Raw genomic sequence first — 15,226 nt, 5'->3', positions numbered from 1 at the left:
ACATGGTATGAAGTTGTGTGAAATATAGGACAGTAGAATTACAGCAGCAACCTCTGCTCACTTAATAGCCAAAATGAAGGGAGGGCACATAACACTCTTATTACAGACATTTAACAAACACACACTCACCATCACACCCCAGTACATCCTATCACTATCCTCCGTAGTATATAATGTCTGATCACGACTCTGGCTCTGAATCTGAATCTAACAAACAGCCTGCGTTAAATGAAGATGAGGTCGCTATCCTGCAGTCCTACATTGAGCAATGGGACTTGGCTGAGGTATTGGACCGCAACAAGGTCTTGAAAGCAGCTGCAACCAAGGCTCGGACAAAGGCTCCAGTGATGGGTATACGACTGCTGAAAGATCACAAGGCAGTGAGTATTGTATCATTTTCAGCACCAAATAAGCTTTGATATTCGGTAGGTCTACGAGACATGGTTCCAAAACCAAGGAATGAAGAGGAAGCTGGCTAAACCCCCTATCAAGATGGGGCAGAGATGGACCGAAAGAAGTGTTATAGACACCTCCCGGAAGAAAGAACTATTAAAAACAATCCAAGATGAGACTGGAGCTAAGCCAGGGACGAAAGAAATGATCAACCATTACACCAAGCAGCTCAACCTCCTCATTGCATCCTTGCCCCCAGAAGAACTCAAAGAAGCCAAAGAGACGGCTGATATATGGAACCGTCAGGGTGTTCCGGATGACGTCAAGTCCGACATTGCCAGGAAAAAAAGCAATGACATGATTCATCATTTCGCAACCGAGATGTGGAACCGGGTGGGAATGAGGGTCTTTGTTGTGTCAGCTTGGAAAAATGAAGAGGGTAAGATTCATGTGGCTGGGTGAGTGATCCGATGGATGCAATCAGTAGCTTCTCACATTTCTGGCAGTCACGACTATAACAATGAATATGGTGGTGCCGACTCTTTCATGAAGACTCGCAAATGGGATGCCATCCTCCCAGAATGGGATTCATATGCAGAGAGCGCATTTGGTAGAGTCCTAAACCGGCTTCTGTGTAGCGGAGACTAACAAAAATCAGATGGTAACTTGGATGGCGATGCAGTTGCAACTCGCAAAAAAGGTCGACAGGACAAAACTTACATCCTTGATGTTGGTGACAACGGATATCCCGTGCTCCCTGCATGTGATTCTATGGATCTGGACACGAAGAAAGCAGTTGTGCGCGCATTTTTGACTTGGCATTACAGTAGGTCACCGTTTGCCTCTCGGAAGTAATCTAACTGTTGAAAAGGAAAATGTTGTGGGGATCCAAAATTTTCAATCCCATGGAAGTATGTCATTCCTAGATGCGGTGAGATCATTCTGACAGAGTGCCTTCCGGAAGGACACAATCTCGCAGAGCCTTCAAAGTTAAGGCAGGTCCATGCCATGGAACTGCTACAGTTCTGGTATAACCGACAGGAAGAGGGCGAAGAGCACGTATTGGAATTTATCGGTTGGTGGGACAATGATAAAGAGGATATGGTGCTTGCTGCAGACATGGAAGTACCGGTGACAACACCGAGAAAGAATAAGAGAAAGCTCAAGGAGATGTCAGATCCGCCAAGGAAGCAGGCATGTCAATGGCAGCAGTCTCCAGCAGGACGATCGCAATCCGGTATCAATGCTAAGACAAAAAGGGCCGTGTGAGAGCCGGAAACGAACATCCGACATGGAACTGCCGCTTCAGGTCATGCACAAAAGAATCACAAGGGGAAGAGGCCATCAAACAAAGAATCTGACGACGCACGAACTATCAGCGACGAGTCCCTTGCTGAACAATCCAATGGATCGGAGGATGATATTCCTAGTGGCCTAACGGCGATTGTGCCAAAACGCTGTAGCGGCCGTCCAGTCCTGATCCCCGGTAGCAACGACTCCGACAGTGAGGTTGAGGAAAATATTCATGAAAAGTCTGTTAAACCGGTGGGCGCAAGAGGCAAAAAGGTTGCATTTCCGATCCAGGCCGCTGCTGTTGATATGAGATCATCAAAGAAGGGTGCAGCGGTTGAGAAGCCAAGAGACGGCCCTCGGAAGCATGTGCAAAAGGGCCCTGACCCTGACCGTTTGGCATCCACCGTGACACACAAAGCCATTGCACCAAGGCAGCAGATGGCAGATCTACCGACGGAAGCTGGTAGATCATCTCATGAGCGCAATGATGCTGTGGTCGGTGCGAAAGCTCGAGGGCAGAAAAGGACTGCCAAAGAATGTTTGGAAGGATCTCCTGCTAAATGGAAAAGAAGTCGACGAGTTCAACAGGATAAAGTGGCTTTTATAGAGGCTAAGGAGAAGCCAAGGAAGAAACAGTTTGAAGAAGCTACTGATGGGTCACCCTCAAAACGGACGAGGAGTAAGACTTCACAACCTGCTGCAGGCAAGCGCTCCCGGAAGCTGAACTCTTGGTATAACGATTATGTGAAGCCCTAAGGCATTTCGGAGTGTTATGACACCTGCGCCTTAGATGGCTTTCAATTTTGTGGAATGGATCTGGTAAGGTTTTATTGACTTTGAAGATAGAAGTTTTCAAGTTGTTTGTATGTCCAGCCCCTTGTATTGCTCACTAGCTCATTTTACACCAACATGGAAGTTATTTGGACTAATTATATATGGCAATTGAGTCATTGCATGTGAGGCTGCCGCTGCTCTATACCGGTGATCATGGCATCTAGTGGGTCCATTATCCAGCAGTGAATGTTGAGCAAATGGTGAATATTAATGACATCTGCACCAAGTTCGGTCACCCGATCTTTTGCATCTGTGTATGCACCGAACAGACTTCGATTTGCCATGAATGTGATTGCTGGCCGAGGGTCAGGCACACGTGCGACCGCTGGTGTGACAATGCTGTGTATGTATCGATTGACTGCCTCACGTGTAGGTCAGGCATGATTGAGCTGCAAGATCAACATACTCACAGTCATTATGTCCTATGCTATTTAGTCGTTGGATAGCTCAATGCATGGACTCTTTGGCCTCCTCAAACACATTGGGATCGGCTGGTGAAAAGGACTGCCCTGTATATATCGGACATTAGCAAAGAATGCAGCGAGTCACATATGACTTACTTGAGGTGGCAGGTGAAGATGTAAGGTCTATAACATCTCTCCCCTCTGGCGATGTCAGGTCAATGACATCAATTTCCTCTCTCATCTCAGACACTTCCGGTTGCTCCTTGATTGTTATGTTATCCATCGGATCATCCCACCCGCAATCGTAAAGATCCTCGGTGCTGTCCTTTTCAATGTCCGGAAGTTTGTTTTCTATATCAATGTCATCCACTTTGAATGAATTTAGTGAATCCGATCTAGACCAATCAGTGGGAACTATGTGCTGATTTGTACTATAGTCCCCATGTTCATCGGAAGGATTATAAAATATCTTGGCAGTTGTGGTCATCGCAAAGTCCTGCCACCCGCATCCATATGTATCATCAGTGCTATCTCCTGGTGTTGTGGTTTTTTCTGGCAATGCAGCATCATCCTCCCATCCGCAGTCGTAAGGATCGGCCATCGACGACTTGGAGAGAGCCATCTCCTGGACAACTGGATCATCCCACCCGCACTCATATGAACGATTTCCCGCCTGTCTCAGTTGACTAACCTTGTCAATAGAGTGCGACAATTGAGCCGTATCATCCGTTGAATCACGGCCTTCCTGGCAGAAGGGTTGATTTATACCTTCATCCTGGCTTGGATTCAATCCTGTGAACCTGTCAGTTGGGATTGAAACAACAAAATGCCCACTAACTTTCTTCCGATGAGATATTCATTGGTGAGGCTTCGGTATCCATGGTATCCTCCCATCCGCAATCATAAGGGTCTGCAGCGGCAGACTTATTTGGCGATACCGCCCTGTTCACCATCAGATCATCCCATTTGGACTCGTATAAATTATCTGCAGGTATAGGTTCCTGCAAAACTTCATTTCTCATCGGATTTGACAATGCAGCCCAGTCTGCTTTGCAGTTGAGTAAGCAAATATTGGCTGCCAAGATTGTACTCGCCTTCCTCCGGTTCAGCATTTTCTAATCCTATAACCTGGTTAGTAGAAGTGTGAAAAAGTACATAACCGACAAACTTTCTCCCGGCATTATGACTTCATTCAGAGCTGCAGTTTCGTCCTCCCATCCACAATCATAAGGATCGGGCATCGATAACTGATTTGAGGGTGCAATAGCACCATCCCATCCGCAATCGTAGGGATCATCAATGAGAGTCGTGGAATCCAGAACCGGATCCATGGGATGTGGTGATGTCTGTGAATTTGGCGTATGTTCTATTTCATCAACACAAGTTAGCATATTCCTGGCAGCCAGGTTGTGCCAACCTTCGGATGTTGCATTTCCTAATAATATTAATATGGTTGATTCTCATGAGTTATTGAACAAACACACCTTCTCCAGGCTTCGCAGCTTCTTCCGGAGCTGTGGTGCCATCCTCCCATCCGCAATCGTATGGATCGGGTGTGGAAAACTCATGAACAGGAGCAGCTCCATCGACAGTTGGATCGTCCCATCCGCAATCATAAGGATCTTGGAGAATTGTTGATTCCATCACCATACTGATGGTGTTTGGTGATGTCTGTGATTTAGCTGAATCTTCTGATTGATCAACATAAGTTAGCTTGATCCTGGCTGCCAGCGTGCTAACCTTCCGATGTTGCACCTCCTAATTCTATTAATAAGTTCAGTCACTGGACAAATCTAGTTGTGCCGATAACTGACCATCAGGACCTTCAATTGTTCGGGAATGTTGGCCTCTTAAAAAGTTTGGGGTCCGGAGCAATTCAGTTACATACATGTCTAATACAATTTGTTAGACAAATGGATGAGGCATTTTCCATGCTCACCGGACAGCATGCTTGTGACTTCATCAAAGTCACCGTTGAAACAAAGCTCGTATTCTGTGGACAAGGTTTGTTCAACCACGCCAGCAATCCAGCAAATGGCTGACTTTTCTCTTTCTTTCCCATGGAATCACTCCGATATTCATAATAATGGGGAAGCTCGGCACAGAACTTATATACTTTAATGGGAATGTTTTCAGAATACCGGGCCGAATAGGGGTTATGGTGAACTTGCATTTATACACCGGATATGATTTCAGTCCGATGATTCCTTGAAATGTCAGAATGCTCTCTGGTTTGGGGGGAATCCATGACTCTAAAGGGACATAGATGCCCCACCAATCGATCAGATCCTCCTCCAATGCGCAGTGGTCCTGTACCGGGGAGTCAGTGAGTGTAGAACACTGATATTGAGACTCGGTAGAATAGATGCTGGAGAGTTTGTCATCAGCATATGAGAACACTTCGTCGCCAGCATGTGACATAGTTGGAGTGGCACAACGAACATGTAGCTCAGACATGATCTTATGTGTGAAAATGAAGTCAGAGAACATCATGATAAATATGCGCCAAGATATACTGTGATATCTACGGCAATTGAGTATGATGTAGGCCACACGTTTCTCAGAAACACCCACCACCGACATATTGGTATAGATCCCGATATGGGTAAAATTTCTCTGAGTCATTCCTTTTTCTCTTCCCCAGAGAGTTGCGCTGTTATAAACTCACCAAAGTTTTGCATCTAGTGCTATGACACCTTCCGAAGCAGATGCTGCTCTGAATGACACATTAGAGGATGTGCAATCACTTATAAAGCGATGTATGAAGTTGAAGGAGGGCGATTCAGCGGCGGGGTTGGCATTATCGGATGAAATCGCTAGACGTGTGGTACGTCTGCTGCCGTTTATGCAGTGTTAATGTTGGTACTAACACAACTGGTTACAGGCAAAAGACTTAAAACTCTACGCAGGCCATGCAACATCATTCTCCCCCCAGCTGCTGTCATGTGTGGTGGTCGTACAGCAGTATTCCAAGGCTGGCGTCTTTCAAGCATTGCTGGACTGGACAACCGTCGTCGTCGATGATCCGCGCATCAAGCATCATCCAAGATTCCACAAGACGGTAAATTATCGTCATGTCACCAGTTTTGGGGTCACGGAACCCATTGCTTCCGTTTTGGCGGATGCGCAAGCTACCTCCTCAACGCTGCCCTTTGATGCCACTCTGGAGGGCAGGTCGATTGCTCACGTTCAAGACCCTGCCCTCACAAGGCAAATCTTGAGCCTGGCCATACATCTACCCCAGCAGCCTTGTTTGACCAGGTCCCGCTGACTCCTCCCTGAACAGTAATGGCACCATTGGAACCACTGACTCCTCTTTACCCTTCCACCGCAGCTGCGCCAAGCAAGGATGATCCTAGTGTGACAGGAAACATGAAGACACAAACGAAGACTGTTCAACAACCCGCCAAGTGGAAGAACAGACAAGCAGAAGATGATGTCACAAATGAAACTCACGGGACGCGTAGACCAGCACCACACCCATTATCCCGGCAATCTGCTCCCAAAAGGAAGAAGAAGTTCATGTCGGATGATGAGGAGAACCGCCCGACCAGAAGCATACTTATCACCCAGAAGGTGCTATGTCCTTCTTTTGCTGTTTGTACTTCTGACTTTAGCATGAATGTTGCAGCACAAATCGTTGCCATTGAGGGCAAGTGCAGTTGCAGGACCAGTCAATCCAATGCCCTCAGACACAGTCAATAAAGGTTTCTGGGATGCAGACACCAGGGTAGGTCGTCATCTACTCGGTGATTCCATTTTAATGCTTCTTTCTCTAGCCAGCTGGATGGGGTCGTGATTCCACCATTGCAATGGCGGCGGAGGTGGGTTCTTGATACTCTGGATGCTAATATCAGGTGATGTATGTTGTTCCAGTATTCCGTTCGCTATCACCCCCGAAAGTGTGACAAATGCGTCAAATTGGATGTACCTTGTATTGTACTGCCAGACAAGAAACATGGGTTCACATGACTTGCCTGTGCCAACTGCGATGAAATGAAGATAACCTGCGCAATTGACGGCATTGGCGTCCAGGAGAGGTTGCAAGCAAAGTCGAAGGGAGATGAAGCTCTTCCTCCCAAATGTACCCAAATCTGCACCCCCAAATCGCACCCCACCAAAACTCAAGCTAAATCTGTCACCACAAAAAGAAAGAAAAACCCTGCTCGTGGGTTCACCCGTGCCGGACAAAAGGCTGTCGTGTTAGATTTATCGGGCGGTAAGCACATCTATATCAACCTTCGGACGAGCAAAAATCAATCAAATTTCAGACTCACATGCGGACCAACCAATGGAGGGTGTGACTCAACATCCGGATCCACTGGCACCCCCGGCCATGCAGCCTTTGGAGACAGTGTTACCCCCGGCAACGGCCCAACCAATCACCGATCCTGCGGTTGGGTCAAGCAGACTCCGACATCAGCCCAAGCCCAAGCCAACTGCCAGAGATATACTGCATAGCATACATGACCTCGGTAGACGGTTCAATCTCCTTGCCACAAATGAATGGGTGGACACGTTAGACACAAGGTTAGGTGTGATGGAGAAGACATTAGATGTGAGGTTGACCGTGCTGGAGAAATGTTTAAGCACTTCGAATCAGCATTGGACTGCGACATCATCATCTCTGGGCAATTTGGCCATGGCTCTTCGGAAGCACAAAGACAATTGGATGGTACACCATCCTCGTGAGAGCATAGCCAGAGACTCACAGTCACAGCAACATAAGGCCATGTATCCGTTGTGGTCACTCCACAATACCGGCAGCGGTGATGAGGAGGCTGCCTCACAAATTGTGAGGCAGCCCCCTAGTGTCAACAGCAAACGGCTAGATAATGCCAGGAGATCTGTATCTACAGCTGTACCTGGAACATCACTTCCGTTCGCCTCCTCTCCTTTATCTTCCTGATTCTCTAGTGCCCCGCCCAGCACATCCAGCGAGTAGATCGTTGTCACATCCAGCTGTGCGTGTCATGACTAAAGGAGCCTAATGCCATTGTCTTGTATTTCTATAAGATAGCAGTGAGGAGATGTATGAAGGTTTGCAATAGAAGAATCAGATGTTCCACTAAATTGAAAGTTTGCTGTGTCGGGAATGTTTGGCATAAAATGGCCTACTTTCAAGACGATTCTGCCGAATGATATGTTTATTGATGCATCATCATATGGCAAACATATGATCAAAGCGGTGCTTCCAGGATGGGCCAGCTGGTTTCACCAATGTTGTTTTCGGCCCAAGAAGTCGCGTTTTGTGTCGTTGGATGGGCCAGACAAGAAAGAATTTGGTTGTGGTGGCTGTGTATGAATGTATTAATCATGGAAATCTGCCCAGGTAGATGGGCTGCACAACAGGGACCTGTGGGGAGCAGGCCAACTCATCGCTCCTCTAGGGTTATGGATGAGCCCAGCTAGTTATTTTTGGGCCCATAAGCATATGCTTTGATCTCGGTAATGCTGACGGGAGGGCTCAGCTAGTCATTGTTAGGCCCAGTGGGGCTCAATCAGCAAAGGTCCAGTTGACCAAAAAGCATGAGTTTCATCTCGGAAGGGCCAGGAAGTGATGTTTCGGCCTGTGTTATAAGCATGTAACTCTCTGAGAGGCGACCAAGCTAAGATGGATAATCTCGGAACATTTGACGGATGGGCTCAGCCATTTATTGTGAGGTCTGTGAACATTACAAGGGCAAACTGACATGCCAAGCAATTGATTGTGTGCGTAATGCGGTTTTGGCAAAGCACAGTTGGTCATTGGATGACCCAGCACATATCTACACTATCTTACGGATGGGCCCTACTAGTGAACTGTTGCTCTCGGAAGGGCTTGTACACTGGCTTAAAAATGTCAGATATGGGTCTCTGGTGAATATAGATGCAATCCAGGATGGGATTGGGCATTGGAACCATTACAAATAGCAGAGCAATGCAACTTTTGATGTGATACCGGAAGAGAGATATATATTGACGTTTGCAGATTGACCTCTCTGGAAATTCAACAAATCAATTTCACAGATGATGTGAAAACCCTTGTAGATCATGAGCCAAATGGATCCATTTATGTGATAAGTGCATGGCAACATCAGCATACATGATTATCTAGAAGTTACATCCCAAGCATTCCCCAGAATTGCCAAACAGGTGATCTTGACCTACTATGCACGCCCCAATTGTCATCATGAGCATCTTCTGTATGATACGCAAGACATCCAATCAGATTGTGGCGATGTCTGGTATCGGAAGATGGTATGATGACCTGCGGCTACGTATGTACCAAGTAATCCGGTCAGCTACTATATTTGGTAGCCACAACTTACATGGGCTCAGTTACTACAAAGATGAAGCAATGCCAACAGTTTGATATAGGAGCCCATACAGATAAAAAGATGATATATGTGTTAGCGTGCTGGCTACCTATCACCCCCAGAGCTATAATCGGACGCAATCATTGTTCCGTAGCTCAGCATGCCAGAACTTGTATCATGCCTGGGCTACAACCAGATGAACTATATACACTGCAGTATATTATGCTATTGGAAGTTCAAGCTTCATGCAATCACCATGAAGCCAGGTGTATGTGACTAGGTGGGACCAAGCAGTACACACAAAAACCATTCAAAAAGGAATAGGTGACATACAATATGTGCTGGAGCATCAAACTGGGTAAAATCACAGAATCTCCGCAATATCGGCAACCCGCACAGTATATCTAAGAGTCCGAACATAGATAATGCTTTCAATGTAAGGACAGTGAGCAACTAGTCCGGTAGCATATTTCCGGGGGAATGTACAGATGTGCCGGAGGTAATTAAATACCGGATAGAGTTCAATATGAATGCTGATCCGGATCCGACATTGACATAGATGTAGGAGGGGTGCACTGTTTTGTATAACATCCGTAATGACATTCATATAGCTATCTGCCCGCTTATCAACACCGTGAGTCCGGTCAGAAATATTATCTGCCGCCATCGTTCTGTAGTTGGAAGTGGTAAAACTTTCACTGACAAGAACTATGTCCACCGGAGGATTATTCTATTGGATGTCACAGTGTCATGCAATCACGGTCCTCGTAACTAGGGGAGACAACCTATTCAAGAAAACGACAATGCAGTCTATATGTACAAATGAAAAGGATAGAGGTGAACTACAGGGAACGGTGACCAGGAATAGCATAGTCAGGCAAAGAGCAGCTAAAATTACAGGATATATATGTACCCGGGTATCATAACATAGCAAACTAGTTTGTGTTTGAGGTTCTAGATGTGCCTACATATCTCTTCACTGGGAATCCGATTAGTTGAGCCGTTGCTCCAAGGCCTTCAACCGCTGGTTGAAGACACTCTCTACCAAAGCCACTCTCGCCTCCAATGCTTCCACGCGCTCATTGGTAGCAAAGAGATCCAATCTCCTTCCGAGGTCCTGGATGCTCTCCAGGATGTGCCTTGCTGTGGGCTCTGGATCTATGTTGTTGGTCGGAGCAGGGTGGTCATCCTGTTCTGGCTGTGGGACGGGTTCTGATGTCGACACAGTTGGGAGCGGTTGCATGAGCGTATTGCCAGGCAGTACATCCTTTGGTTGTTGCCCAGCCTCTAGGTAAGCTAGATGAGGTCAAGTTCCTTGGATCCAACAGAAAACTTACCTGTCTCTTTGTGTCCGAGGCCAGAGGAGCCATGTGGGGTGGTTTTCTGGGAAGAACGGCCAGCCAGAGTCTGGGAGATCACCCGGGACTTGGGAATGCGGGCTCCGGAGTGCTTGTCAGAATTGGATAACACTGCAGCGGTCTCAGCTTGCAACCTCTCCCTCACACCAACACTGTCGATAGCACACGTGATTTTCATCTGATCACAGTTTGCACACGCAAGTCGCATGCATCCGAACTTTCTGTCCGGAAGAACAAGGCAGGGTATATTGAGTTTCCTGCACTTGTCGCACTTCTGGGGGTGGTGACGCACGGAATGCTGTCAATTTGTTAGCTTTTCAAAGTAGTTATGCACCAAATGGAATGTTTTACCTCCAACGGCATGGCGATATGAGAATCATGGCCCCATTGAGCAGGCTAAATAAATTGGTGAGTATAGGAGCTGCGCAAAGTACAAATAACAAACCCTAGTTTCTGCATCCTGGAAGCACCCGTCCTGGGCCTTGTTGCACGAGTCCGGAACTGCCGGATCGGAATATTTCTCAGCGGTGACAGGCAATGATTCCTTGCGCTATGCGGTTGGTGAGCGATTTGGTTGTGGATTGATGCAATGGATATACCTTTGGTTTTGCATAGATAGTGCTGGTTGGCACGTTGTCTTTGTCATCCGATAGGAACTTCTTCTTCCTTTTGTGTTTCGGTTTTGAAGGCAGGGCAGACAACTTGGGTGCGTCGGCCAAAATGTGGTCATAGGTATCCCCGTCTTCAGCCTTTCTCTTCTTGCTGTTGCCGGGTTTCTTCTGTGTGGTGGCCACAAAAAGGTTGTATTTCATGGGAGCAGCAGGAGGTACTGAAAGGAGCGGAGAAATCTGCGGATCTCTGGGCGTTGAAGGCAGCGATATTAGCTTGGGTTGCGTGACCGATGTGAGAATCGGATCCGGATCAGTAAGGGATGCAGTTGGCGAGATAGCCAAGACTCTGGAGGGCAGCATCACGGTGTCGGTTGGTGACCGGTCAGCCGACGCAGCAGCCTGCAGAAGTTCGAAGTTGGAAGGAACCTCAATCGCAGCGGGAATGGGGTAGCCCACAGTCTTCTCGAATCGCAGGTGACTCTTGATCCTAGGGTCATTGTCCGCCACAGAGCTCCAGTCGGGGACGTGCTGAAAAGTACCACCCTTGGAGTACTGCCATATGATGGCAGTGCAGGAAAGTAGTTGTGGGGAAAATGAAGTTGCATCCCCTGCATGAGTTTTCAAGTCTTTTGCCTGGGGCGAAATGGGTAAGGTTGGACATAATTCAAAAATACAAGAGAAATAAAACTCACCATGCGCCTGGCGATGTCATCCAATAACCTCAAAGTCTCTGGATCGCCCTCCTTCAACTTCATGCAACACTTGATGAGTGGTTGCACGGCCGCCAGAGTGGCGTTTAGGGCATCGTTTGCTGCCTCGGAAGGTGTCATGGTTGAATATTAGGAAAGATGGTGCACCCACAAAGGTTGATATCACGTCAGTTGTAGGCACTGTGAAAGCTTGGAAATGTGGAGCGGGTGTAATATTATTGTGAGATAATGGAACTACTGCAACAATTGTCTTGTTCGATTGCCACAGGTCAGGTATCCACACCGGGAAAGGCCGAGCACCACCTGTGTCCGGACAATTACATGTGGATTGGACGGTCATCCAATCACTTGACTGTGGCAATCGAACAAGACAATTGTCGCAGTAGTTCCATTATCTCACAATAATATTACACCCGCTCCACATTTCCAAGCTTTTACAGTGCCCACAACTGACGTGATATCAACCTTTGTGGGTGCACCATCTTTCCTAATATTCAACCATGACACCTTCCGAGGCAGCAAACGATGCCCTAAACGCCACTCTGGCGGCCGTGCAACCACTCATCAAGTGTTGCATGAAGTTGAAGGAGGGCGATCCAGAGACTTTGAGGTTATTGGATGACATCGCCAGGCGCATGGTGAGTTTTATTTCTCTTGTATTTTTGAATTATGTCCAACCTTACCCATTTCGCCCCAGGCAAAAGACTTGAAAACTCATGCAGGGGATGCAACTTCATTTTCCCCGCAACTACTTTCCTGCACTGCCATCATATGGCAGTACTCCAAGGGTGGTACTTTTCAGCGCGTCCCCAACTGGAGCTCTGTTACTGACAATGACCCACAGATCAAGGATCATCCGCGATTCGAGAAGACCGTGGACTATCACCCACCCTCTGAGCTTGATGTTCCTTCAATTGCAACATCGAGCACAATTCCCACCACCATTCCCACAACAACTCCAGCTCTTATTGTCCTGCCATCCTGTGCGGACACGGATATGATTATCAAGCCGGCAGCAGAACTGAGACTATCTTCGCACTTACGAGCACATCAGAATCCATCCCGCATGGACCTGGATCTCATCGCCAAGCTGGTAGCGCAACCAAAACGATCTTCCCGCCCATGAGTGCTCAAGAACCTGCCCCCTCTCGGTCGTCCGGCACATCCACCCTTGAGATACCGCCACCTGTATGTGGCCAAAGCTGAGAGGGAACAGTGGAAGGCACTTTTCCTGGCCAGTGATAGCAAGAAGAGAATGGTGGGCGATGAAGATACAGATGGGGCCGTTGTGATTGAAGCCCCCAAGTTGCCTTCCTCGCCCCAAGAGCCTCTGAAAAAGAAGAGGAAGTTGATGTCAGATGCGTCAACCGGAATCATTGATGCGAAACTGAAGGTATGTCAGTTGATCTTGGTTGATGCAGCAAATGGCTTACCGCTCCAGGCATTACTGTCTGTTGCTCCTGACAAGGCTGTTCTGCCAGGCAATGACCAGGGTTTCCAGGATTCAGACATTCGGGTAAGTGATTCGCACTTATTCATAGCGCTGATGCTGACCCATTGTCAAGCCTGCAGAATGGGGCTCAGATGATTGTATCGCTACTCCGTTCCAGGTAAGTCGTTGTGTCTATCTGTACCAGGACAACCTAACAAATGTCCAGCATTCTGTTCGTTTCCATCCCCGGAAGTGCGACAAGTGCACAAAAATGGACATACCATGCGTTGTCCTTCCGGACAAAAAGTTCGGATGCACGCGACTTGCGTGTGCAAATTGCAACCTCATGAAGGTCACCTGTGCGATCGACGGTGTCGGCGTGAGGAAGAGAATGCAGGCAAAGGTGTCCGCAGGTTCCTCGAATTCTGCCGAACACTCTGGAACACGCATTTGGAAGTCCCATGTGATCTCTCCGGTTATACTTGACATCGCCAAAGGTGAGCTTTCCGTCCAAATGGAAGGATGTTAACCCATTGAAATGACTCTTAGAGGCGGAGCAACAACCTGGCCTGCCGGCTGATGTGCCGATCAAAACGCTTGTGATCGATACCACAAGCCAACGGCCCGAACGGGGTGATCAGTTTGCACCGACCAACCGCGCTGATCCCGAGCCAACTGCAAGAGACATCCTGCAGGGCATTCAGGACCTTGGCAGGAGATTTGATCTCCTGGCCACCAATGAGCAGCTGGACACCTTGGATGTAAGAGTTCGTTCAGTGGAGACTAACCTCCACCAGCGGTTGAAAGCACTGGAGCAATGCCTTAACGCCTCGGATGCCTGGTAGAGAGCAATGTCACCCTATCCAGTACATCTCGGATCGACTAGTTTCCGGGATTCTTTATATCATGATACCCTATATAATCTGTACTTTTAGCTACATCATTCCTTACTATGCTGTTCACGGTCCCCATCTCCTGTAGCTCGGTTCTGGGTTTATGTGATTTGTAGATATGAGCTGCATTGTTGTTTCATTCAATATCTTGTCTTCCCTAGTGAGGATATGCTTTACTTCATGATTACATGAAGCTGTGATATTCATGTGGTAGTGGCAATGAAAGTTTTGAGACTCCCGACTATGGCACAATGATCGCAGCCGATGATTTTCTGAGCATTATAACAATGTGCATCATCGTGGACGGTACACGTATGGTGCATCCCTCCGACATGTATATCAACGTCGGATCCGGATCAGCATTCGTATCAAACTTTGTCCCGTATTTCATTACTCGTTTCTGTTGCACCAGTTGCATCTGTAAAACTAGTCTCTGACTCAAAGTGCACTGAGTTGGCCAAAATTCCCTAGCCGAGCCCTTCCAAGATCCAACACTTGCACTGGGCTTATCCAGAAGCCCCTCTGAGATTATTTGCACATGTACTAGGCTGAAGAATATCCTGCTGGGCGCAACTGTTGGTCCTTCCGAAATCAGATGCCTATCATGGGCCAGACCAAATAACTAGCTGGCCCTTCGAGAATACAATGCAGTCCCATGCCGTATATTCAGCTTAGTCGGCCCTTCCGAGATCAAATGCATATTCTCTTGGGCCCATCCGTAGGCCCATCCAAGACTACCCGGCATATGTACTGGGCCAGATGGGACTATACGTTGCCCCTCTGGGCAGGATCATATGCATATCTGGTGGGCCGAAAAAACTTGCTGGGCCCATCCGTGACCCCTACCAAATCAGTACCACATCCATATACTAATGGCTCACCCATCACTACCGGGAATTCCTTCATGGTAGGCCCACTTGACTTGCCTGCATATTGGGGCCCACCTTGACTGGCCCGATCTGCGTGAATGTGCATGTGCTGGGCCAGTTCGGGCCTTCC

The 15,226-nt window shown here is 47.7% G+C and overlaps 5 protein-coding genes across 5 annotated transcripts; 3 read left to right on the top strand and 2 right to left on the bottom strand.

Annotated features, from left to right (window-relative positions):
• Nucleotides 1-173: 173 nt before the first annotated feature.
• F5147DRAFT_779682 (uncharacterized protein) lies at nucleotides 174-2,442 on the top strand (the record flags this gene model as incomplete). Its single annotated transcript, XM_041442331.1, has 6 exons — nucleotides 174-380; nucleotides 430-851; nucleotides 900-1,003; nucleotides 1,052-1,219; nucleotides 1,265-1,630; nucleotides 1,703-2,442. The coding sequence occupies 6 exons, from the start codon at nucleotides 174-176 to the stop codon at nucleotides 2,440-2,442; spliced, it is 2,007 nt and encodes a 668-aa protein (XP_041286813.1).
• A 525-nt stretch (nucleotides 2,443-2,967) lies between these two features.
• On the bottom strand, nucleotides 2,968-5,345 carry F5147DRAFT_779681 (uncharacterized protein; the record flags this gene model as incomplete). The annotated part of the gene is made up of 10 exons (XM_041442330.1): nucleotides 2,968-3,029; nucleotides 3,081-3,716; nucleotides 3,763-3,925; nucleotides 3,957-4,045; nucleotides 4,093-4,359; nucleotides 4,409-4,615; nucleotides 4,665-4,688; nucleotides 4,739-4,816; nucleotides 4,864-4,917; nucleotides 5,066-5,345. The coding sequence occupies 10 exons, from the start codon at nucleotides 5,343-5,345 to the stop codon at nucleotides 2,968-2,970; spliced, it is 1,860 nt and encodes a 619-aa protein (XP_041286812.1).
• A 268-nt stretch (nucleotides 5,346-5,613) lies between these two features.
• Nucleotides 5,614-7,833, top strand: F5147DRAFT_779680 (uncharacterized protein; the record flags this gene model as incomplete). Its single annotated transcript, XM_041442329.1, has 8 exons — nucleotides 5,614-5,751; nucleotides 5,809-6,175; nucleotides 6,211-6,500; nucleotides 6,556-6,654; nucleotides 6,704-6,748; nucleotides 6,801-6,851; nucleotides 6,927-7,143; nucleotides 7,196-7,833. 8 exons carry the CDS (start codon nucleotides 5,614-5,616, stop codon nucleotides 7,831-7,833), a joined length of 1,845 nt encoding a protein of 614 aa, XP_041286811.1.
• Nucleotides 7,834-10,214: 2,381 nt separating this feature from the next.
• F5147DRAFT_657699 (uncharacterized protein) lies at nucleotides 10,215-12,022 on the bottom strand (the record flags this gene model as incomplete). Its single annotated transcript, XM_041434305.1, has 6 exons — nucleotides 10,215-10,519; nucleotides 10,561-10,879; nucleotides 10,933-10,977; nucleotides 11,027-11,131; nucleotides 11,181-11,825; nucleotides 11,885-12,022. 6 exons carry the CDS (start codon nucleotides 12,020-12,022, stop codon nucleotides 10,215-10,217), a joined length of 1,557 nt encoding a protein of 518 aa, XP_041286810.1.
• Nucleotides 12,023-12,402: 380 nt separating this feature from the next.
• Nucleotides 12,403-14,315, top strand: F5147DRAFT_657698 (uncharacterized protein; the record flags this gene model as incomplete). The annotated part of the gene is given in 9 exon segments (XM_041434304.1): nucleotides 12,403-12,540; nucleotides 12,600-12,885; nucleotides 12,912-13,090; nucleotides 13,110-13,299; nucleotides 13,324-13,418; nucleotides 13,468-13,512; nucleotides 13,561-13,831; nucleotides 13,884-14,175; nucleotides 14,270-14,315. The coding sequence occupies 9 exon segments, from the start codon at nucleotides 12,403-12,405 to the stop codon at nucleotides 14,313-14,315; spliced, it is 1,542 nt and encodes a 513-aa protein (XP_041286809.1).
• Nucleotides 14,316-15,226: the final 911 nt, after the last annotated feature.

This window comes from Suillus discolor (genome assembly GCF_016758755.1).
Source record: "Suillus discolor strain FC423 chromosome Unknown F5147scaffold_91, whole genome shotgun sequence".
NCBI lineage: Eukaryota > Fungi > Basidiomycota > Agaricomycetes > Boletales > Suillaceae > Suillus > Suillus discolor.
Note: the sequence above shows the minus strand (reverse complement) of the source record. Positions and strands in the feature narration are given on the sequence as shown.